This window comes from Anabrus simplex, chromosome 4, assembly GCF_040414725.1.
Source record: "Anabrus simplex isolate iqAnaSimp1 chromosome 4, ASM4041472v1, whole genome shotgun sequence".
NCBI classification, from domain to species: Eukaryota; Metazoa; Arthropoda; class Insecta; order Orthoptera; family Tettigoniidae; genus Anabrus; species Anabrus simplex.
In genome coordinates this window covers 110,981,883-111,007,643 of record NC_090268.1, presented here as the reverse complement: position 1 = coordinate 111,007,643, position 25,761 = coordinate 110,981,883, and the positions used below count along the sequence as shown (strand labels likewise).

General features: G+C 39.2%; 1 protein-coding gene across 2 annotated transcripts in view; it reads left to right on the top strand.

Annotated features, from left to right (window-relative positions):
* Positions 1-25,761, top strand: part of LOC136872190 (membralin) — a 470,893-nt gene that overhangs the window by 59,599 nt on the left and 385,533 nt on the right. For both annotated transcript variants that reach the window (XM_067146026.2, XM_068227184.1), the window contains exons 6-7: positions 4,572-4,680; positions 5,806-5,864. In XM_067146026.2, the coding sequence (XP_067002127.2) occupies positions 4,572-4,680; positions 5,806-5,864 (168 nt within the window). The remainder of the gene's footprint in view (positions 1-4,571; positions 4,681-5,805; positions 5,865-25,761) is intronic.

Below are 25,761 nucleotides of genomic sequence, written 5' to 3'. Positions count from 1 at the left end.
CTTCATTTTCTCGCTGAATTCTTTCCTGCGCTCCTCTGACCAATTCCCGGCTCCTTTGTGGCTAGCTGATGTAAGGGATGTTACGAAAGGTTTAGTTTTGACCATTAAACGGTATGCATTTCTGTCAGTAATGGCGGCTTGATTAATATTAAGCTCTGCAAGATCTTTGTCCACTTGTTTGGTCCAGGGGAATCCAGTAGCTTTCCCTTTGTTAGCAACCTTGAAGATCTTATGGGATAATCTATTAGGATCCATTCTGTATAGGTGTCCATAGAAAGTCAGACGTTTTCTCCTGATGGCATCTATGAGGTTTTCTTGATGCTGGTAGAGCTCATTGTTGGGTTTGTACCATCGCCTTCCATCTGGTAGGATCCTTGGCCCTATTATTCTTCTCAGGAATTTCCGTTCTTGCACTTCCAGGGCTCTCAGTGGGTTTTTTTTTAGTTAGGGATAGGCATTCTGCTGCATAGAGGACTGATGGTCTGACTACTGCATTATAGTGTCTCAGTTTTACATTCTTTGATAAATGCTTTGAGGCATACAGTTTTCTGCAGGCATGGTAGGCCTTGTCTAATTTGATTCTCCTTTGTTCAAGAGCCATCGTTTCACTTAGGTCCTCCGATACCCACTCTCCGAGGTACTTCACATTTTTAGCTCTCTTGATGTGTTTTGTATCACTGACTCCCATTGTTGTAGGGGCATCTTTGATGTTGGTCATAAACTCGGTCTTTCCAATGTTGATCATGAGGCCCGCTTTAGCTGCAATAGAGTGCAGTGTTTGAAGCTGCATAGTGGCCTCATGCATGTCGTTTGCTAATAAAGTAAGGTCATCAGCAAAGGCCAGGCATGGAATCCTCAGGTTGTCTGATTTAAACCCCATTCTTAATCCGGTGTTCTCAGGTAATGACCTGGTCCATTCTCTTATGATCTTTTCCAGGACACAGTTAAATAATATGCATGAGATACCATCTCCTTGTCTCACCCCTGTTTTGATTGTGAAGCTCTCTGATAATTGACCTCTAAACTTAACTTTGGAAGTGGTGTTGTGCAGGGTGGCTTGCACCAACCTATTAATTTTTTCGTTTAGTCCCAGTTCTCTTAAGGTGTTGAAGAGTGTGATCCTATCCACGGAGTCGTATGCCTTCTGGAAGTCGACAAAGATAGCTACCCACTGTCGGCATCTTTTCTTGCTATATTGAAGGATGGTCTTCAGATTTTTGTATCTGTTCAGCACAAGACCTTGCAGTTCTGAACCCTGCTTGATATTCTCCTAATTCTTTATCCAGTTGTCTTGTTATGTGCTGTTCCAGAATCTTGGAAAAGACTTTATACGATACTGAAAGGAGTGATATTCCTCTATAGTTGCTGGGATCTGTTTTGCTTCCCTTCTTGTGGATTGGATGGATAACAGCTGATGTCCAATCATCTGGGAGCCTTTCCTTAGCCCATATGTCCAGGATTACTTTGTGTATGTGCCTGAATGTTTGCTCACCAGCTTGTTTCAACATTTCTGCCACTATTCCGTCTTCTCCAGGAGCTTTGTTGTTCTTGAGAAGTTGAATGGTCTCTCTTACTTCTTCATAGGTGGGAGGAGGGATGTCTTTGGTGTCCGGGTTAGCTGGTTCTCTAACTGGGAGGCGCTGCGCAGGTTCTTCAGCATTCAAAAGTCCTTGGAAATAATCAGCTAGGGTCTTGATGCAGTCATCATCATTGAGGCACAATGATCCGTCTGTTCTCTGGAAGTGTAAAGTTTGGGGTGTGAACTTGGTCGTCTGTTGTTTTAGACCTTTGTATAAGTCTCTGGAGTTGTTTTTTCCAAAATCCTCCTCGGCTTGCTTAATCAGTTCTTTGTTGTATTTTCTTTTCGCCCCTCTTATGATGCTGGAGGTGTTCTTTCTTCGTGTAATAAAGGCTTGTAGGTTGGTTTCGTTTTTATGTTGGTTCCATTTGAGCCATGCTAGTCGCCTGGATTCTATAGCCTCATCGCATTCGTTTGACCACCATGGGTGCTTGTTTCCTTTAGGTCTGTTGGGGATCGTCTTCTGAGCCGCGTCTGTTATAGCATCCCGAAGTGGGTCCCAAATTGTAGTGGTGTTAATCGTATTGATGTGTTGGTTCAGACTCTCTTGGTAACTTGCATTGTCTGCTTTAAGTTTGGTGATATCAAACCTAGGAATCTTCTTTTTCTTCATAAGCATAGCCTTGGTCTTATACAGTGGTTTCAGATTCATCTTAACCATGGACAGGTAATGATCGGAGTCTATGTTAGCTCCTCGTAAAACCTTCACGTTCATAATGTCGCAGTGGTGCTTCTTATCTATTGCTACGTGGTCAATTTGGAACTCGCCCATCATGCTGTTTGGGCTGTGCCACGTCATGGCCTTCCTAGGTAGGCGTTTAAAAGCCGTAGACTTCAAGAGTAATCCATACTTGGTGCACAGACTGATTAGCCGTTCCCCATTCTTGTTGGTTCTCTTATGGGCGGGGTATCTTCCTACAATCTTCCGGTATTTCTGTTCTCTCCCAATCTGAGCGTTGAAATCTCCCAGCAGTTGGGATGTGGTCTAGGGTTTCCTCAAGGGTGTCCCAATACTTATCTGTAGTCTCTGGGTTTTTCTTGTTAGAGTCATTGGTAGGAGCATGGAAGTTAACCAAAGAGTATCCCCTATTGCTAGACCTGAAGGATATTACTGAAGTTCTATCATTGGGCGAAGAGAAGCCAAGTATGTTAGCAACTAGTTTGTGGTGTACTGCGAACCCTGTCCCCAGGAAGGGTACATTCATCATGACTCTCTTACCAGGCTTTCCCTTATATATTCTATATTCTTGAGACTCCATGGCATCTTCATCTGGGAACCGTGTCTCTTGTAAGGCTGCAATGCTGATGTTCTTGTCTTTCAGGATTTCAAGGGTATGTTTAAGTTTCCCGGTCTTGATCAGCGAGTTAATATTGATCGTAGCTAGGTATGTGATGTTCCTTTTTCTTTTAGTTCTGACTGGGTCACATGAAGGCATAGGTCCCCCAGAATCCGATGACCTATATGCCCCGTCATGAACGGGGGTGGATTGGTTACCACCTGGGGATTTATCATTATTGTTTTCGTACTTCATGTTTGATACAGTCTATCACACAAGTGTGTATAGTTGGTCACCCGAAAGTGACGAGTTGTTGACTATCAAGGTTGTAAGCCTTGAAGCCCCCAGCACTGATCGGTTCACTGACCCAGTTTCCCGCTGGGATATGACTAACACTATTTTAAGAAAAAACAGAACTATATTTAGAAAGATACATAAAAACACGAAGGCCTATATACAATAAGAAAACCACCAGGATCACCTAGAAAAGATAGGAGCAATAGGAGAGAAAAAAAATCATAGCGCCGCCAAGGGGAGGGGTGAGGAAGATTTTCAGCCTGCATAAAGTTTCAGAAAGTAGTTAAGCCACTCACACAATTAGGCGTATACACTGTTCCATATCCAAGGAAATCACTGATTACGATTAACTCTTCTAGCATCTGTACATGGAGTAAGTCTAGTGGCAATAACAGTGTGAAAATTATAAATCAAGTTCAGAGTGAACATACTCGTAGATAATTTCAGTTGCCACACAAAATGTTATACTGCGAATCATGCCTGAAGGACATAATGGAAGAGATTAATACTTCTTAATCATGAGTTGAAAAGCACAATACGATTAATTTTTGCTCACCCAGCCAGACGTCGAAGTTCAGATGTAAAGTAGCAGGTAGAATATGGTATCGCATACGGGCCAGCCATAATGCGAGTCCGAACGCCTCCCTGCACGCAGTTCGTCTGACTGCCTCTTTGAGGCCAGGGCAGGTACTTATAGGGGAAGATAGCAGAGTTCAGAATGTACGAGAAATAGGCGTGACGTACACATGCAGCGGAGGAGGGGAGGGGACGGAGGGAGAGCAGTAGTAGAGTGCATAGTGGGCTGGGTAAGTAGTGAGAGCAGGTCGGAGAAGTTGACAAATGGTAAAGTGGAAATCTTGAAGTAATAAATACGTAGGGTTACAGTAACTAGGCTATCACAAGACTGTTATCCTCCATGTTACTCAGCTTCTCACAATATTTACTACCCTTCATTGTATCACTCAGCACAGATTACATTTCTAACTTCAGTTTGGAATGTGAAATGAAAGTACAAACAGATAACTGGGTTATGCACAACAATCTAACTGCTAACCGCCAAGCAAAACTTTCCTGAGGCTAACAGCTTGCTTTTCAAAGGTGTAATTTTCCCTGTGAATTTCAGGAATTCAGGCCTTTTCCTGTTATCATACAACTTTTCCCCGGCTTGTCTTCTGTTCAAAATCACATTCCATTCACAAAGGATGATATAAATTACCCTACACTGTGTTGTTGATGTGACAACTCTAACTTCTCTTGTTCATGTGGGTTGATAACCAAAGGTGCCCATTCCTTTGACAGACTGTATGAATTTCCACTGTCTCAAAAACTTCTTGTAAAACTATATAGGCCTATTTATTGTTATAAAAGTTCCATTGAAATAAAAAAATATAATAGCATTTAAATGCTTTTGTTTACAGTATTCCTTCAGTACAAATAAAACAGTTTACATGGATGGGGATGAACCATCATCGGCTGGCAAGACACTTCCTTCAGAGGATGAGGTCAATGCAGAAGCTCGTTCAAAAGGTAAACAACATGATACTGCATATTTTAAAGAGGACTTTTCACAATGTTTGGAGCCAGTGACCTTAATGTTTGGCTTCATAAAACAGCAATCATCATTATCACTATGCTACTTAACCTTTTAAGTGCTGAGTTACAAGTTGACTGTTAGGTACCTCAGTGCTGAGTTTTTTCATTCGTATGTAATTTTTTTTGTAGAAGTCTCAATTTTTAACTTATCAATGGGGTGATTAGCTTAAAATGTTTATAAATGTTGGTTGTTTATAAATCTAAATGCAAATGGAAAATCCTACACTTATGTTCAATATTATTTTGAGAGAAAACAAAATTACACTTATGTGCCCATGCGTGCGTTATCTTTATACAAAGTAAAGAGCCCAAAATAATATTATTTCCTAAAATCTGTACGCAACTAATACATGTAACTTCTTAGAAGTATATAAGTTGATATTTTAAAATATTTTCCAAACCTGGAATGTGGTGATAGTTAAATGATTTCTACTGGTTGTTTGTGATGCTGATTTGTTCAACTATCTGCACCAACTCCATTGGCACAAAAGTTTCTAAAAAATCAATGATTTTCGGGTTGTCATCAAACATTACTTGGCCCTTGAAACTCTGGTGAAGAAAAGTAATCCATCCGCCACGAAATTAGCGATAAAATAGCTTTTGTACTCACCGTGTTTTTCTTCTTTCGTTTAGGAGGAGGCTCTGTTTCTCTCTCACATACAATATTTTCGGCACTCTCTCAGTCACTCTCACTTTCAAAATCGCTTAACAATTCCTTAAAATGATTATCTCCATCATCACTTTCCACTGTGGTTAATAACTGAAAGATTCTGTGATCCGAAATAACATCGCTGCAAGAGCAACTAAATTGTTGTTCCGCCATGTTTGTTTACATCACAGATGAACTCCACAGACATCTACAAAAAGCTCTAAGTTACTTCCCGAAGTTATAATCTCTGATCAGTTAGTTGTACATTATGCCCAACAGATGGCAGAACATGTCAGAGATCAAATTCACACTCGAAAGTGAACTGGGAAACTAAAAAATTAAAATTCTCGTTAGTCTTAATGTTTTTATTTTATTTGTTTTGATCTGTGAATATTTTCTTTCTTCTGCAGAATCTCAAGTTCCACTTCCTCTCGGTGATTGGGACCCAACAGCTCCTGAATCACAACAGGTACTATTCTTTATTTCATTTCAGATTAGCCATTTGCTTTTTGTTGTTGTTGTTGCTGTTGTTGTTGTTGTTGTCAATTTGGATGTACAGATGATTAAAAAGAAGAAAAAGGTCATGCGGTAGTAGAACAAATGATACAGTCTGCTTCTTGTGCCCTAAATTATGAGACCAAGTTCCTGCATTTAATCAGCATTTAAGAGTTTGATAGTGAGACCTCCATCTCAGTAGATTTACTGACAACTGGATGAGTTGGCCATGCGGTTTGAGTCACGCAGCTGTGAGCTTGCATCCGGGAGATAGTGGGTTTGAATCCCACTGTCGGCAGCCCTGAAGATGGTTTCCCATTTTCACACCAGGAAAATTCTGGGGCTGTACCTTAAGGCCACGGCCGCTGTTGTGAGGGAGCTCTGTTATCATACTGTGGTATATATTTGATTACCAATACTGTAGGGAGCTCTGAATTCCGAATACTGTAGTGAGATAGCGGGCGATAAACAAATAGTATCAACTGAAGTGATATAATATAGTATGGATATGAATAATAATAATAATAATAATAATAATAATAATAATAATAATAATAATAATAAATGATTAAACCATGGAAACGCGTGAAGGAGCTCGGCCAATAGGAAGACCAAAAATTAACAATATGAATGGAATATTTTTAACAATCAAACACAGTAACAAGATAAATAAATTGAAGACAAATTTTAACAAGTGGTGAAAGATAAATATGTAAAACTTGAGAAAATTAGAAAATTGTGCCACATTTACAAATAGAATTTCCGAAATGCATGTACGAAAAGCCTATTGAACAAATACAAGCGTACAATGAATACACACAGAAACTGAGTAAGAAAAGTGGGAGCAAACCCTGAAAGAAAAGAAGTACGAAAGGAAGGGGAAGGGAAGTGGGATAAGGATCAGAACGGGGAAAGGATTTTCTTCACCGGGTATTCCTATGTTACGAGAACAGAATTTACAAATGGCATACGTCTTAGAAGACAACTAAGGTGATTACAAATAATTTTATATTGTCCGTAGCGCAGTTCGTGTAGAAGTGCAGTCTTTCATATGAGCTTATAAATTACAAGGTATTAAGTCGGTGGAAGAAAAGTTCAGCAGGCAAATGGCCCAAATGAAAAAATGTCCAAATAATGATAAATCTTGCTCACCAAATAATTTGAAGATATACAGTCCAGATGGAATTGACATAATACAAAGTAGCACGGTTATTTTGGTGCTCCACCACTCTGGGACGAAAGCAGACTCATGTGGAGCAGCGGAGTGGGAAATATATAGTGGTGTAGAAAAATCTAGAAAGGTAAGGAGGCTACAAGCCTGCAAGTTCGAGAAGCATATCATCACGTGTCCAATAGGTGAACACGCAGTGCACAGACAATGGAGAAGGCGAAGCGTAGAAAGGATGACGTCATAGTCACGTGATGAATGGCGCAGGCAGAGCACAGGTGAGCGGAGTAGTGGAATGCTTGATGCGGCGAGGACAAGATCGAAGAGAACAGCAGCATGCAAGGTAGGGAATACACATTGTAAATTCGGCGATCATAACACCTCTTCCTTTCCACTCCTAGGCCTTCGCTATCCCTTCGTCACCATAAGACCTATCTGTGTTGGTGAAAAAAAAAAAAAAAAAAAGTATTACTGACAGTTTAGTAAGTCCTTTCAGAAGGATAAGCATATTAGCATTCCAGTCTGTCATTCAAACAATTAATAGATACAGGATTGTAAAATGCATTACGTTACATCATTATCATGCATTTTGCTCATCCAGCTCCTGCCAAGTTGGAATGTTTATGGCACCTTTCCAACTTCATTTTCGTGGATAGATGTGTTTTCTCTTCTGAAGACTTAGAACAAAGTTGCTGCAAAATGTGAAGAGTTTCTCTTTGTTTCTTTTGATGCAAAAAATACCCAGAAGATAATCATGTCTATCAGTATGGGTTGTTAAAGGTTCAATTTATTTCCTAGTTATTTGATACATACTGAAAATCTGATTCTGACAGCCCTGCTGTAGTTTGAAATTGCACTTGTTTTCTTTCAATTTATTTCCCATAGTTGGTTAACCACTTGACGTACTTTGACGGATCTCTCTGTCCTGGCTCTCGACTGCACTCCGGTACAAAGACGGATCTCTCCGTCTGTGCATAGTGTTTATTTCCGGACCCGCTCCAAGCCGGTTTCCTTTGTGAAAGGATTTCATATTAGTAAGGTAACCTCTTGACAGATGGAATCACTGTTTTATTCCATTGATGTATTCGATAAACACGTCTGTGCAGTTATTTCGCAGAAAGAATAATCAGTATCTTAGCAACCTCATCGTAAGCGAAATCATGGCTGCCTCCATGTTGAGTGACGAAGCGATTATATAGGAATTTTAGAAGAGAATGACATTGATATAGAAATAAGCGACGAAGAATTTAGTGGATATGGAAAGTAGTGAAAGTAGTTCGTGTGATAGAAACTTTGGCGCTGGTAATGGTGAACAAAGTGCTGTTTTGCCGTCAAATATGTTACTGAATTTTAGGCCTACAACTGATGCCGCACCAGCTGCTTCTAATCATGTTTTACACGATAGGAAATGGAACTGGGAGCACGTAAGTAATACTCCACAGTATCATTCATGCATCGCAAGTGGTGAAATGCCCGAACAAACTACAAGTTGTGAACGAATTTCTAACAGCAGTCTTTTCGGGAACATCTAACCAATGAGGTAAATGCTTATGCAAGTAAATGTCTTGTATCGGCTGCCGAGGATATAAATAGGGTAATGTCATTTGGAAGGAACACTGGTTTCCTGTATCTGTGGATGAAATGAAGGCCAGATTACCTTGAAGTGGTAATGTATGATGGAAAAAAGACGTTCAGGCCCCATCTTGTTGTTGTCTACAACTGTGGAAAGGGTAGTGTTGATTCCCATGACCAGAGACTCGCATCATTCCCCTTGATGAGGAAGTATGTAAAAGGATACAAAAAATATACTTCCACATGCTAGGCATGACACTTCTGAATTCCAACATCATTCATCCCCTCCTCAACCCTGAAAAGAAGCAAGTAGGCTTTACCACCGTCCGGATCAATTTGGCTGAACAGCTGTTGACAAGTGTGACCTTGCCTGACTATCTGAAATAAGGCACTCCCAACAACGAAGAAGGTTATCCCATCACGGAGATGCAAAGTCTGTGTGAACCGGGGTCTGAGAAAGGAATCTTCATTTGAATGCCATTGGTGCAAGGTGGCGATGCACGAATATGACTGTTTTATGACCTACCATATTCATAAAGACTGCACAAAGTACATATGACAGTAGTTTGGATATTTCCTCTCATTACGTTGCAGTAAAGCATGCTTTTTCAGTGTCGGTGATAATATCATGTAAAGTAATGAAAATAAATGGTACACCAAGGCATAAATAAGTTTAGTTAAATGGTACGTGAATGGGTTAAAATCTCTTTTCTAAGATGCCTGTAAATACCTATTGGTGTTCTGTTCTGTCTCTATAGTTATTGCAATCTTGCCTGTTCCCTTTCTTGTAGATTAGTACAATTACTGCTTTCGTCCAGTCAGAATGTACCATATTTACTCGCATAATTTCCTCCCCCTCCCCCCTTTTAAAATACTTTTTTCAACCTCAAAAATGGAGAAGGAAAATTATGCGAATCTAAATTAAAAATGGAAATGAAAAATCAACCAGTCTATATAAGGTGGCTGCATATTGTAGCGTCAGTCATTAGTAAAGGGAAGCTGAACAGTGAAGAAGCCAAATGGATAAGTTATTTAGTGAGGCCACATTTAGTCGGTCACTTAGTTGAAGATACCGACGGACAGGCTTACCATGGGGTCATAGAAGGATACACTTACTATGGAGTCATAGAAGGATACACTTACTATGAAGTCATACAGTACAGACTTACCAAGAAGTCATATGATACGGAGAAGAAACAGTCACTTAGTTGTCAATGAAACAAAAAGGATACATCACCAAATTAGGCTTGATACATCTACAGTAAACATCAGATCAAAGGAATACGTCGTAATTACACTCAAAGTCAAGTGAACCAGTGAGGGATATATTTCATGTATAATTGTTAAATGTCCGGTCAAGAAGAATTTAAATTCATGTCTAGTTTCTTTCAGTTACAATGTCATAATTTCATATTCTCATCTGTTTTATTGCAACAAGACTTACTATTTTTTCAATACAATTTAAATAATATATTTTGTTCTATCAAATGAATTCATAGTATTATTTTAATGACAGAATTAGATAACCTCAAATTTAATGGGGAAACCGAACGCCAATCTCCTTTTCCCAGAACTTGTATGGTATGTTGTCAAAAGTAAGTTTATTACCCCACACCCTTTTAGTATTAAATATTCTACATAGTGGCTATGAAATTGTTTTAGGCCTAAAATAGTACAAATTAATTTAAAATATGTATAACAATTAAATAAAAAATCGAGGGCAATAATACGTTCCCTAGCAATAATTTTGTGGAAGCTGTCGTCTTTTAACCCATTGACATACTAATTTTAACAAGCTCAGCATGCCTGTATATACCATTTTTTTCATACCTAACATATAGTTTTACACTACTAGTTTTATACATGTAATCTACATACATATATTCATACGTACATTATCATTATAGACCGCTATGCCTTTCAGTGTTCAGTCTGCAAGCCTCTGTGAATTTACTAAATGTCGCCACAATCCTCTGTTTGCAACTAGTCCTGTGGCCTCATTAGTTCTATACATTTTATATTTAAATCGTTAGAAACAGAGTCTAACCATCGTTGTCTTGGTCTCCCTCTATTTCTCTTACCCTCCATAACAGGGTCCATTGTTCTCCTCGGTAACCTATCCTCCTCCATTCGCCTCACATGACCCCACTACCGAAGCTGGTTTATGCGTACAGCTGCATCCATCAAGTTCATTCCTAACTTAGCCTTTATCGCCTCATTCCGAGTACTCTCCTGCCATTGTTCCCACCTGTTTGTACCAGCAATCATTCTCGCTAATTTCATGTCTGTTACTTATAACTTATGAATAAGATATCCTGAGTCCACCAAGCTTTCACCCTCGTAAAGGAAAGTTGGTCTAAAAACAGACCCTGTAAAGATAGTTTCGTCCAGGAGCCGTCTTCCTTCTTGCAGAACACTGTTGATCGCAACTGCAAGCTTACTTCATTAGCTTAACTACACCTTGATTCAATCTCACTTACTATATTACTATCCTGGGAGAACACACCTTCCTAAATACTTAAAATTATCTACCTGTTCCAGCTTTGTATCACCAATCTGACATTCAGTTTCTTCATACCATACTCATTGCACCTATTATCAAGTTCCAAGATATTAGACTGCAGGCTTTTGGCACAATCTGCCATTAAGACCAAGTCGTCAGCATAGGCCAGACCGCTTACTACATTTCCACCTAACTGAATCCCTCCCTGCCACTTCATACCCTTCAGCAGATAATCCATGTAAAGTATGAGCAAAAAAAAAGAGGAAAGAAATGGCATATGGCTTTTAGTGTCGGGAGTGTCCGAGGATAAGTTCGCCAGGTGCAGGTCTTTTGATCTGACTCCCGTAGGTGACCTGCACGTCGTGATGAGGATGAAATGATGAAGAAGACGACACATACACCGAGTCCCCGTGTCAGAGGAATTAACCAATTATGGTTAAAATTCCTGACTCTGCCGGGAATCGAACCCGGGACCCCTGTGGCCAAAGGCCAGCACACTAACCATTTAGCCATGGAGCCGGACTATGAACAGCAAAGGTGAAAGATTACAGCCTTGTCTAACCCCTGTAAGTACCCTGAACAAAGAACTTATTATACCATCAATTCTCACTGCAGCCCAATTGTCAACATACAGTAAATGCCTTTGATTGATTCTAATAATCTACTCTTAATTCCACAGTTCCCCAGTATGGTGAACATTGTTTTCCTTGGTACCCTGTCATATGCTTTCTCTAGATCTGTGAAACACAGCTGTCTATTCCTCTCGTAACATTTTTCAATAGGGAACATGCATAATTTTCAAAAATATTTTGTTTGAAAAGTACACCAATAAAATAGTACATAAACGTATTACATTGTGGTAAGTTGCCTTGTTTTCTACCATTAAAAAAATATTTAAAACTGCCTTTCTGCAAGGCGAGCGAAACGGCCTCTGGCGTAAGCAGCGCGCTGTGACGTCACGATCCAGTACCGCATGGAGCTTTACCAGCCATTCTGCATCAGCCGTTACTAAAAGCCGATTGTTTATTATTCGTGATTGCGAATAACTTTAAAATGACAGAAGAAAGGTTCAAAACAGCACAGTCAGACAATCTACCATGTGTAGATGTCATCATTCTTGAAAAATAGTGACTTTTGTGGCCGCAGAAATTCGCGGATAAAAAGCAAGTTTGTAAGTGGCATCTTTTATATACGTGCAATGTACTGTAACTCATAGTATTAGGATAACAACGAACCTGGATAGAAATCACATCACTTTCAACATTTCCTTCTAGACTGATTCCCATATTAAAGAATAACATTGCATTTTCGGGCTTTCAGCATTAGTGAAGTATGAAATCGGATTTCAGCACTAACATAAACATATAGGTAGCATTATAATACTAGTCCGCCTCTGTGGTGTAGTGGTTAATGTGATTAGCTGCCACCCGCGAAGGCCAGGTTTCGATTCCCGGCTCTGCCATGAAATTTGAAAACAAATAGTACGAGGGCTGGAATGGGGTCTACTCAGCCTCGGGAGGTCAACTGAGTAGAGGGGTTTCGAATCACACCTCAGCCATCCTCAAAGTGGTTTTTCCTATTTTCCCACTTCTCCTCCAGGCACCTAAGGCCACGTCCGTTTCCTTCCCTCTTCCTTGTCTATCCCTTCCGATCTTCCCATCCTCCAACAAGGCCCCTGTTCAGCATAGCAGTTGAGGCCGCCTGGGCGAGGTAATGGCCCTCCTCACCAGTTGTATCACCATATCCAAAGTCTCACGCTCCAGGACACTGCCCTTACAGTAGACTCGAAGTTATCTCCAGGGATGTCCTGAAATAATTTTTAAATTTATATTTGATTAATCAGGTTAGGTTAAAAAATATTACTTTAAGCACAGCCAGAAGAGTAATATACAGTACTTACCTAAACCTACAAAGACAGCAACAAATGTGAATGCACAAAGTGGTAAAGGTGAAATCCCTCGCTGAATACGAGGGAAAAACCAACCCTGAAGGGTAAACTGATTAAGAAAGAAAGAAGGAAAGGAAGAAATATCATAGTACCATAGGCCTATAATCTATCATTCCCGAAAAAAAAAAAATATTCACGGTTGGGGCAACTGGCCTACCCACTTCCGGGGCTCATGAAAGAGAAACATTAAACATCTTGGTGGAGGGAGAAAGTTAAACACGATAAAGATAATAATGACTTCATCTAGTTTTCACAAGTCGGGCTGAGTGGTTCAGACGGTTGAGGTGCTGGCCTTCTGACCCCAACTGGCAGGTACGATCCTGGTTCAGTCCGGCAGTAGTTGAAGATGCTCAAATATGTCACCCTCATGTCGGTAGATTTACTGGCACGTAAAAAGAACTCCTGCTGAACTAAATTCCTGCACATCGGCGTCTCCGAAAACCGTAGAAGTAGTTAGTGGGGCGTAAAGCCAATAACATTAATTACATTTGGCTTTTAACAAGCTGAGCCTATTACGCAAGAAAAGTGTCTTGATGACATTTTAGTCGTTCAATACAGGAATGTTTTTGGGTGCTGTGACTTTTACCTTTTCTTTTTTTTTCTTTTTTTTTTTTTCTTTTGTTTTGCTATTTGCTTTACGTCGCACCGTTACAGATAGGTCTTATGGCGACGATGGGACAGGAAAGGCTTAGGAATGGGAAGGAAGCGGCCATGGCCTTAATTAAGGTACCTGGTGTGAAAATGGGAAACCACGGAAAACCATCTTCAGGGCTGCCGACAGTGGGGTTCGAACCCACTATCTCCCGGATGCGAGCTCACAGCTGCGTGCTCCTAACCGCACGGCCAACTCGTCCGGTATTTTTACCCTTCGGTTTATTGACTTGGCTTGTATAACCTAAAACTTAAGCTAAGTTGGATAATATTTTAAACACCAGCATCACTTATAAGACCCCAACAAACAAGCATTGGTTTTTTGTAGAGATATACATTTGTTAAATTCACGTTGTTTTCTTTCATGATGTACACGCCTATTTTTTGTTATATTATAGAGTATTTAGCTATAGCCTAAATTTCTTTACAAATGTAAGCTCTTCAATAAAGACATAAATAACTGTCGCATGCCAAGATAAATTGGTATAATTAGAGCTGTCAATATGATTCATAACCCCTTCGATTTATTTCCTTGACATGGATCACCCAAAACATAGGTTAGGTTTGGAGAATACTTTAATAATCAGCATTAATTAATGCACTGTTTATTACCTTCATATTCCAAGATGTAATTGAAGCATTTAATTAAAGCATCACACATTAAAATTTAAAGTTTTACCACTAGAATAGCTGACATGGAAAAGTGATTGAAAATTCAAACGAATTCTACTTACGTTAAAATGATCTTCAAAAAAATAATAATAAACTGTAGACTTTTCCGATATATCACCAGCATTTCTCCGGCTCGCCAAAATCCATTTCTCCCTAGTTTTAGCGTCTTTGGAACATTTATAAACAATTTGTTTGGGATGGTATGTGATGTGCTATTGCACATCTCCATTTATAAGTTTTCTGCCTCACTGTCTGCGCAGGATTCATTTTAAGTCTAAAATAAACCACTTAGATTATTATCCAATGTACAGACCTCGAATTTAACTATACCAGACACTAACATGAAGTAGAAATACGCAATGTGTATCCTGCTTCTCACAGCACACTATGTGTTATTTCGTCTGTTAATTCAGTCAACCTGTACGATGATGTCAGACCAATGAGATCGCGTACGTGCGTCACGTGACATTTTCGTACTTTTATATTTTTATCATGTTTGGAGTTATTATTTGCGCATTCTGATCACATTTTTGAATTCTGCATGATATTTTGAATCAGATTAGCATATTTTTAATTAAAACCCCAGCTCATGCATGTTCCCAATTACCTGGCGCATACTGAAAATCTGATCCTGACAGCCCCTCTGTGGTATGAAACCACACTGGTTTTCATCCAACTTCCTCTCAACCACTGATCACACCCTCCCTTCTGAGAAGCCAGTGAATACTTTGCCTGGTATACTAATCAATGAGATACCTCGAGAGTTGTTGCAATCCTTCCTGTCCACGAACCTACTACGCTGGCATAGCAGTGGGGAGAGGTGATACTCCCATGTGGCGCGTTCCAGGTGGCGTATAGGGGGGTCCTAACCGGCTTGCTGGCGGACTTGAGGGAAATAAAATACCTCTCGCGGACCAAACACACAAATCCCTGTGGGTTGGGGACGCAGACTAAGATTACACCCATGGTATCCCCTGCTTGTCGTCAGAGGCGACTAAAAGGGGCGACCAAAGGATGATTATATTAGAACCATGAAACTCCTTGCGATTAGTACCACCACGCGCGGAACACCATGGGTCGCTTTTCCTTGCATGTAGTACCACTAGGTTAGGTACCAGATAGGTTTGTGATTGGTAGCAAATGAGAGCGCAACGGCTATTACAGTACCTGTGATTAGTAGCACTATCTGAGCGACACCATGGGGTGATGGAACCCATGGTTCTGGCTTGCCTATGATTAGTACCCACTATATGAGGTACACCACGGGATAGTACGAGTCCCTGTGGTTAGTACACTTCGGTGATGAACACTATAGATTTGCGTTGCCTGTCAATGGCGCCGCAATGTGCGAAACAGAGTAGGTCTGTAATACATGTGCGAATTTCATTACCTGTGAGTACTTCCATACTGTGTGGAATACCGGAAGTCTACGCTACTCTTGATTAGTACCGCAACATGACAAATACCATGGATCTACTTTACTAGTGATAAGTACCGTTATGAGGGGCCAATGACTTGGATTTTGGACTCCTTTCGACTACAAGCATCATCGATTCAGTATTGTGCTATAGAAGCAGTCCCTTGGTCAGTAATACTATTGTTTTACACCAGTTTCTGTGCATGTGAGGCACTGTGGGTCGGTTCCACTGATCGTTTTAAATTCATATCCATTCATCCATTCATTCTTTGTCTTCACGTTTTGAATTGTGGTCGGTGGAGCATTTTGGGTTTTTAATTTGTCTTTTCATTTCGTCACATTTCGTACCATTAGGAGCCGATGACCTCGATGTTAGGCCCCTTTAAACAACACACATCAGTCAATCGATCCTTCCTGTTCCCTTGCTTATCGACAGGTGCAATTACGGCTTTTGTCCAATCTGAAGGTGCCTTACCAACACTCCATGCTAAACTTATTACTCTATGAAGCCTTTTCATCCCTGTCTTCCCACTATACTTCACCATTACAGGTCTAATTTCATCAATTCCTGCTGCTTTATGACAGTGGAGTTTATTTACCATCCTTTCCACTTCCTCAAGTGTTATTTCACCAACATTTTCCTACCCCCCATGAGCTTGGTTGTTCAGGACACCACGAGGAAGATTTCCTTTTACATTGAGAAGATGTTCAAAATATTCACTCCACCTGTCCAGTGATTCCCTGGGATCTGTAATGAGTTCACCTGAATTACCCAAAACACTGTTCATTTCCTTTTTCCCTCCCGTCGTAAGATTCTTTATTACTATCCAGAGATGTTTCCCTGTTGCTTGACCTAGCCTTTCCAGGTTATTTCTAAAATCTTCTCACGACTTCCTTTTGGATTCAAGAACTATTTGTTTCGCTCTGTTTCTTTCATCTACGTACAATTCCCGGTCTGCATCGGCCCTTGTTTGGTGCCATTTCTGGTAAGCCTTCTTTTTACGTTTACAAGCTGCTTTCACCTAAGATGTTCGCTTTTTCCCATCTCCTAGGCATTCCCTTGCTGTTTCTGCTACAGCATCCCTGTCATCATCATCATCATCATCAATGTCCCACTCCAGTAGCCCAGGTGTGGTTAACAAGCCTCCTCCACTCCTTTCTGTCCTTCCACGTTTCCTGCTCCATTACTTCCACCACAGCCAATCCAGCTTCTCTAATGTCCTTCCATATCTGATCCACCCAACTTCTTCTCGGTCTTCCAACTGGTCTCTTTCCCTTAACTTCTCTTTCCAATTCCCTTCTTATTACCCGTTCCTTTCCCATTCTGTTTACATGTCCGAACCACCTCAGTCTTGCTTTCTGTATCTTCTGTACTAACGGTTCTATATTTAGTTCCTCTCTGATTATAATATTTTGAATTCTATCTCTTATTGTCTTTCTAACCGATATTCTTAAAAATTTCATTTCTACTGCTTGGATCTTACTATCTTGTCTCTTATTAGTTACAAGCATTTCTAGTCCATATGTTACAATTGGTATGAAATACTGTTTATACGAGGATTGGGGCAAAAGTCATGGCAACTATTTTTTTCTTGTAGATATGTGAATGGATCACTAACGTATATGTGTTGTGTGGCAGTTCTGCAGGCATAGTGTGTATGCAGAACTACAGATGGCTCTGTGATAGCTGGTAGTAGCGTAGCGAGGGCTGTGAAATCAGTCGGTTGGTGAGTGTCGTACGAGATGGAAGTAACCCGTGTTGAGCAGTGCGCTTATATCAAAATAGCCGATCTCCGAGAGAGAAATGCGATGGAACGTCACAGTGAATTAGTGGAAGCCCTTGGAAATAATGCCCTACCATACCGTACAGTAGCACGGTGGATAGGAACGTTTCAGGAAGGACGTGTGTCAACCAGTGATGAGCAACGTTCGGGACGACCTGTCGGTGTGCGGAGCGACGTGGCACGTCCCGTCATTGAGCAGTTCCTGGATGAAGACAGACGATGGACGTTACTGGAGTTAGAGAGGGCAAGTGGCATCGAGAAACACACCATCCACAGGATATTGCGTAATGAGCTGCAACTGCGCAAAATCGCATCGCGGTGGGTACCGCATGCACTGACGGAAGTTCAAAGGTGCGTTCGCTATGCAATATGCTGCTACCACCTTGCATGCTGGCAACAGGACGGAGATCAATTCTTATCACGAATAATCGCCATCGATGAATTTTGGGCCAGGTCATACGAACCAGAACTGAAACGTCCGTATTGAACTGAGATTACATATAATTAAATTTCATAAAAATAGTTTATTCCACCTATTCATTACTTTATATTATTTGCAGTGCATATATTTACATTACAATGAGTAACTAGGGACTAGTTTTGACCCTGGTTGGGGTTATCATCAGCCTTAATTAAGTACACATTTTTTGTTGAATGTCCTGAAACATTACCTTCCTATAAAGTAATAAAACTAATAATATGAGGTATATGTACAGTGCAATAACATTCGTTGTGATGTGTGGTTACACCGAGCCAAGCGCTGTGGTACTTGAAATGTTACATTAATATTAAAATATTTCGTGACACAAATTCATTATATTAAAAGTATACATTTTCGTTAAAATGTCTGAGTACAAAGGTACAAATTTTGCCGGTAAGTTCTGTGAATTGTAGTTCAATTGTACTTTGCATCAATTTTACGACGGTGTTTGAACATTAAAATATTATGTGACACAAATTCATTGCATAATGATAAAAGTATACAATTTCGTAAAACAGTCTAAGTACAATATCCATATGTTTCTAGTAAGTTCTGTGAGTTGTAGCTCGATTGTACTTTACATCAACTGAGTAAAATTTTATTTTTACGACACTGGCGCAGAGGGTATTTTCGATAACTTCCATTAAGTCCAAGTAATGGTAATGTAGGTTGCAAGGGGTCAGTTATAGATATATGCGGACTGGATGTAAACAAATCCTTGAAAGTCTTATAGAATTACAAGTAAGCTCTGCATGCGGTGGTTTGAGTAGATAGAATTCTCAGTCCATAGCGGAAACAAATGGAACCTGATGATGAGAAAAAAGAAAGAGTTAACTCAAAGTTCGCGAAGATAAAGAAGAGGGTACGAAAATGAAGTGAGGAATTAACGCCACCACCACCCTCCTCAGGCTCAATAGTATCGATCCCCATTAGAATCAGAAATAGACCACAAAATAAACTCCCTAGATTTAACTATCACAAGACACTCGGATTCTGTAACTTATAAAATATTTAGGAAACCTACTGAATCCGCTTCTACTATTTGTCAAGACTCAACGCACCCCCAGTCCCATAAACGAGTGACATATAACAGCCTAGTTCATCGAGCTTTCAAACATACCTATGATCAAGAAGGATCTATCAAACGAACTGAACATAATCCGCAGTATAGCAAAATTTAACGGCTTCACCAGTCATTTCAAGAAAATATAATTAACAAACATAAACATCGCCCTAAAACAACACTCAGGAAAGAAGTACCTAAATCTGTATCTTTCTCCACCTTCACATTTAACAATGAAATTGACAAGATTACTAATATTTTTAGAAAGCATGGTGTTAAAATAGCTTTCAAAACCAGTAATAAAAATATGAACATTTTACATAACATGTCACGTATCAAAAAGATTAGCAGTTTCTGAAAATCGGGTGTTTACAAGCTCAAATGCAATACCTGTAATCATATTTCGTATGTATGGCAGACCGGGAGAAATTTCAATATAAGATACCATGAGCATATCAACGCAATAAGATATAATAAATTTTCTGCTATCGGCCAACACATGTTTGATTATAGCCATAAATTTACCAATATCGCACAGGATATGGACATTCTTGAAATAACAAACAAGGGTCATTTACTCAATATAATGGAAAACTACTGCATACACCTAGATCAATATTTTAATGCCAATTACAATCTGAACGAACTCTCGGAGAAATCCTACATTCTATTCTATTTTATTTATTCATTACTTTTCTCAGAAATAATAATTTGGCTGACCAAAATTCGTTCCTAAGTTTAATTAAAGATACTTCGCCAAAGCAATTACCATCACTCCCACATCCTTCAGTTCCACCTTAAGTTACTGCCCTTCCCTCCCCCCACGCCACCCTGCTTAACCTGTTTGCCCCCTCCACCTCCCCTTCCTTCCTCCTCTTTCCTTTTTCAACAGACACTCATACTAGTTGCACACTACCAGCCAAGCTGCACACACACACTGCCACGCGAGGCGAGTGTTTCCTCTCTTCGTTTTTCTGCCTTCTTCTTTTTCTTCATGAATTTTTGTTAACTCTGACTTTCTTTTTTCTCATCATCAGGTTCCATTTGTTTCCACTATGGACTGAGAATTCCATCCACTCAATCCACCGCATGCAGAGCTTACTTGTAATTCTATAAGACTTTCGAGGATCTCATTGTAATGTAAATATATGCATTGCAAATAATATTAAGTATTGAATAGGTGGAATAAAATACTTTTGTAAAATTAATTTATATGTATATGGTTCCATAAGTTGCATGACAATAGCCTCACTCGACAACATTCCAGTCTCTTCTGCTTGGGCTGGTCTTTTTTCTGTATAAATTGAAAATCCAAGACAATATTCACTGTCAGACTCACAAGGGCCAGATCGGGCCCTTTTCTGTGGATTAAATTGGATGTAGCACAATCTTCCCCTAAATTTTACTAGACTTTCATCTACTGCTATATCCTGCTCTGAGTAGTAAAGATCTCTGAAATTTTTTTTGCAGTTGATTTACAATAGGTGCAGTTTTTTGAGCCTGTCATTTTCCATGTGAGTTTCATTGTTTATGACACACAGAAATTTAGAAAGGATTATGAATCTTTTGAGAGGCTTGACTTCAGAGAAAAAGGGACTGAGCATAGACTTTCAGTTGGACCAATATGACTGTAAGGTGGGTGTTCTTACTTGAGCCATAAGAATGCATAAAGCAAAATAACCCTTGATTTAATCTGATGTTGTGGGAAACCATTGGCTCAAACTGGGTGAGGTAGGATTTTTTTAGAAAAACTGATAGACAAAATGGTTTGTTTTGATAGCAGTTTCTTCCCATAAAGAATCGTGAAGCATGTGTTGAAAAATGTGCAGAGGGGCGGGGTCGGAAGGGAGGTTCTTGGTTATGTTGGGCTTTATTCCAGAATTTCCTGTAAAACTGTATTTGTTTTACTCAAATTCTAGCCGTCTTCCCTTGCAATCTTTGTCTTTTTGGGGGCATGCTGTGCTTCATTATCACTGTGGCCATTGATGCTTTCATGGCCTGTACTTATAGGCATGATACTATATAGGCTTTTAGGCTTATGCCTTGTCAAGAAAATAAAGTAAAATTCTTTACGTTTCGCAGAGAACTGTGCTCTACGTCATCAAAAGAAAATCTCGACTGTCCACGAGAAAAGCTTCTTATAAGTTCTCTGCGAAACGTAAAGAATTTCACCTTATTTTCTTGACACGGGTTGAGCCCAAAAGCCTATACAGTGTCATGTTCATTATCACTGTCACATTCAAACACGTCATCACTTTCAATCGAAATTTTTGACACGCTGCTGTCACTTTCACCGCTAGTAAATAAACCTGTATCACTTTCTGAAGCTATATCACTGCCAGATTCACTTCTGCTATCCTGTAAAATATGCTCAATTTCATTCCTCGTAATACGAGGTTAGTTACGGCGTGCCATTTCTGTTGACTAACACACGGGGAATCGCTCTACTTTCAGACTGATTGCCTGAGGCGTGATGCAATCTACGCTGATAATTCCAACTTCAAGAGAGAGCAGAATCTCAGCTTTATTAAAAGTAAAAGTTGTGTAATCTTTTCTAGGTTTATCTGGTTTCAGCAGTTCTAAGAGTTAATATAGACCATGGTTGTTTGATTTGGTCTCATGCCATGGTTACTCAAAGCGCTTTAGGTTAGTTGCGAAGCCATTTTACCTCAAATTTTTTCCTTTCGAACGGCGGGAAGCATAAAATGTTGCAAACGTAAATATGAGGATTTTAATACATTGTGAGCATAGGAAATCTCAGGGGACCAACAAAAAAGTTGTAAAAGACGGGAAAACGTAAAAGCTGAGAACGTAAATGCAGGGTAATACTGTATTTATGTAATCTTTCTCCACTGTATTTAATAAGCTTAGCGGGAATGTTGTCAGTACCTGAAGCTTTATTGTTTTTTTGACATATAATACTTTGTAATACCTCTTTATAGGATGGCTCTGGTATTTATTCTTCTGATGGGAAACTAGATGGTTTACCAATACAGGTTTCTGGATCATCACAATTTAGCAAGGAATCGAAGTATTGCTTACAGTAATTTAATAATTTGTCCTGATCAGCAGTTAAATTTCCAGACATCTCTCTCATAATAATCTTGGTTGAAATCCTTTTTTAATTGTGTTGACAGTTCCATACATCTTGCAGATGTTCCTGTCTCTGTAGTCATCTTGGATTGATTCTATTTGTTGTCTCAGGTAAACTTTTTTTTTTTCTACAAATGAATTTACTACATTCTTCGTGTTTTTCTCTGTATAGTTCCTCAACGTCTACATTCTTATTAGACTGCAGTCACTTATTACACCATATTGCCACTTCATTAACTGCATCTTGACATGCCTCATCGAACCATTTCTTTTTCATACTGCACCCTTCGGGTTAAGGTGAACTACAGTTATTTCTCCAGCTAGTCAGATTTCGTCTCAGGGTATCCATATTTTAAGAAAAATGTTTAATTTTTCTATAAGTTCAATTTTACGTAAGTTCAGAGAAAGATACTAGTTCCAAAATGCAGTTCTGAAATTCGTATGTCATCATCAAATCGCAAAGTCCGCAAATACAAACTTCGATCAACGACTTCCAACGCAGATCCGCTCAGAAATGCTCTTATATGCTAAGTATGACTATAATCAAATACTACGAATAATAACTCACTGAATTATAAAAATTATTAAGAAGCTTATTTATTAAATTAATAAAATTGTGAAAGAAATGGTAAAGTACCTAAATATGTTATGAACTTCCAATTAATATCTCAAAAACAAAGATTCTCATACGTGAATTAATTCTTTAAGTCAGCGCTGGCTTATATATAGCTTATGTTTGCTTATTACAACATTTTAAACTGGATATTTCTAAAGTGAAATCAATTTTTTCTAAATCTTCCATGCAAAAATTAAACCGTGCTACTTGCATGCACAAATATAGCTTAATTATCTGATTATTGTCAAAGTTCATGTTTTTACCAAGTAGTTATATCATTTACGACGTCAAAAATTCACTGTCATAATAATCACAATGATAACAGTAATCGTATTATAATAATAATGACCTGAATTATAATAAAAATGACCTAAATCAAAAACAATCTGCATAATCTGTATTATCTGAGTTCTGATAATAGTGATCTGAATTCGTTGGTATCGGATAAAATAAAGAAAACAAGAGATCGACTGACGTGTTAAGTTACTTGGTTCTACTGCCATTCAAATTACAGCTCCTAGCTTATTACGCATTTCTATAGTGTTTCAATTTAAGAAAAATATAAACGATATCTCATATATATATTATATTTCCCTACTCTAGCTATATAATTCCTTATTTAACGTAACACAGTTCAATGTGCACATAGCCGATAAGCTTCTGCCATATAAACATGCATGCAAATACCTGCTGTATGATATCTCAATATTATATTATCACTCTGGTTATACAGGGTGTTTACAAATGAATATCGGAGTTTTAACGCCTTATAATATTGAATACATTAAACGTACAGTTATACATTATATATCAAATGAAAGAGCAACTCAAACAGTTTTGTTTGTTGGCACCAGTGCGCATGTACGTGCAATGGTTTCGCCGCAATCCGCTAGACAGCGGTAGTAGTACGTCATTATGCCAATGAGGTGGCGCACCATCTTGATGGAAAATGAAGTTCTCTGGCTCATTTTCTTCCAACTGAGGGAAGAGCCATTGCTCTTGTGTATCGAGGTAAGAAGTACCAGTTACAGTACGTTCACCATAAAAGAAAGGCCCATAAACCTTTCGCCGGGATACGGCACAAAAAACATTCACTTTAGGGGAATCTCGTTGCATTTGTACCAACTCGTGAGGATTTTCTGAGCCCTAGATGCGCACATTATGAGTGTTTACATGTCCACTAAGGTGAAAGACCGATTCATCACTGAAAACAACACGATTCATAAACTCATAATCATGTAACAGCATGTCGTTTGCGAAGTTGGCACGTAATCTGTGGTCTGCCGGCTTTAGAGCCTGTAATAACTGTTAACGGTAAGGACGTAGCTGTAAGCGTTTTCTTACAACTTTCCAAACGGTCGACGCAGGAAGTTGTAATTCACGACTAGCCTTCCGGACTGATTTCTTTGGGCTACGAGTGAATGACTCTCTCACTCGCTCAACAGTCTCTTCACTTAATCTTGGTCGTCCCTTGCTCTTCCCTTTACAAAGGCAACCGGTGTCTTCAAACTTATGATACCATCTGCGAATGTTATCATCACTTGGAGGATCACAACCGAACTTAATGCGGAATGCACGTTGCACAGTAACTACATATTCTGTCTTTGCAAACTGCAAAACACAAAAAGCTTTCTGTTCACTAGTCGCCATCTTTGCTACTACCGCTGTCTAGCGGATTGCGGTGAAACCATAGCACGTACATGCGCACTGGTGCCAACAAACAAAACTGTTTGAGTTGCTCTTTCATTTGACATATAATGTATAACTGTAAGTTTAACGTATTCAATATTATAAGGTGTTAAAACTCCGATATTCATTTGTAAACACCCTGTATAATAATCTTGACTTTTACACGATCTATATTCATGGAGAATATGACACAACACACACAAATCTATCCATTACCAGTTATTACTACTGCCAAATCATCCTGAATACTCAGCTAAATACATATAACTGAACCATCCATACCTTGCTATAAGTTTTCCCTGGGGTATGTTTCCTTTCAGAAATTGCTTTGTTTCCATCCATATATCTCGTATTATTCATTTCACACGTCTCATTATTTACCATTCTGCGCAATATTTCAGTTAAATCATAACAAACACTTCCATATCATCCTCAATAACCTTCATTTCAACTCATATTCAACTCAGCATTCATATATAATGCATATAACCTCCAATAATCATCTAATACATTGAGACATCACGTTCATTTCACGCAGAATTTCTTTCTTAATACTCAACTTATCGTAAATACGACACATAACCCCACATACGGTATCTATTTTTCATACATTACCATACAGCAAAGAATATGTTGACTTTAATTAAACACTTTCAAATACGCGTCCTACTATAACGTAATCTAGGTTTGGATAGCACTATGTCATTCATAGATCTTTTAAACTAACTGGCACTCTTTGAAATCAGCTGTTTTACTATGTCACTTTTTTAATCGTATGCTCACTCACTGATTGAAATTATATAATAATACTTGATCAATATATCATGAGATATCGTCTTAATTCCACATTGACTTAATATATTAATAGCATCTTAAATATAACGCACTTCACTTCCTTATATCATTTGCACACTTAATTATTTCATGCTTGGGCTATTCAGTTCTACAGCACATACCATGAGTACGTTAAATAAAGAACTATTCTACTTATTACTACCACTTAGCTCGTCATTCGACATCTCGGGCCTTAGTTGCTCCTCTTCGTCTGCTCCATGGCTGGATCTTAGGTCATGATTTGACGACTGGTCGGATCCTTCATCTCAATTGGCTCTGGTTGCGTGACCTCCATCTCTTGTGTCGGGCTGTCTTAACTGCCAAGATGACATCTCTCTCCAGGTTGGTCCATGCCGGTTTAGTAAGCCATCATTTCCTCA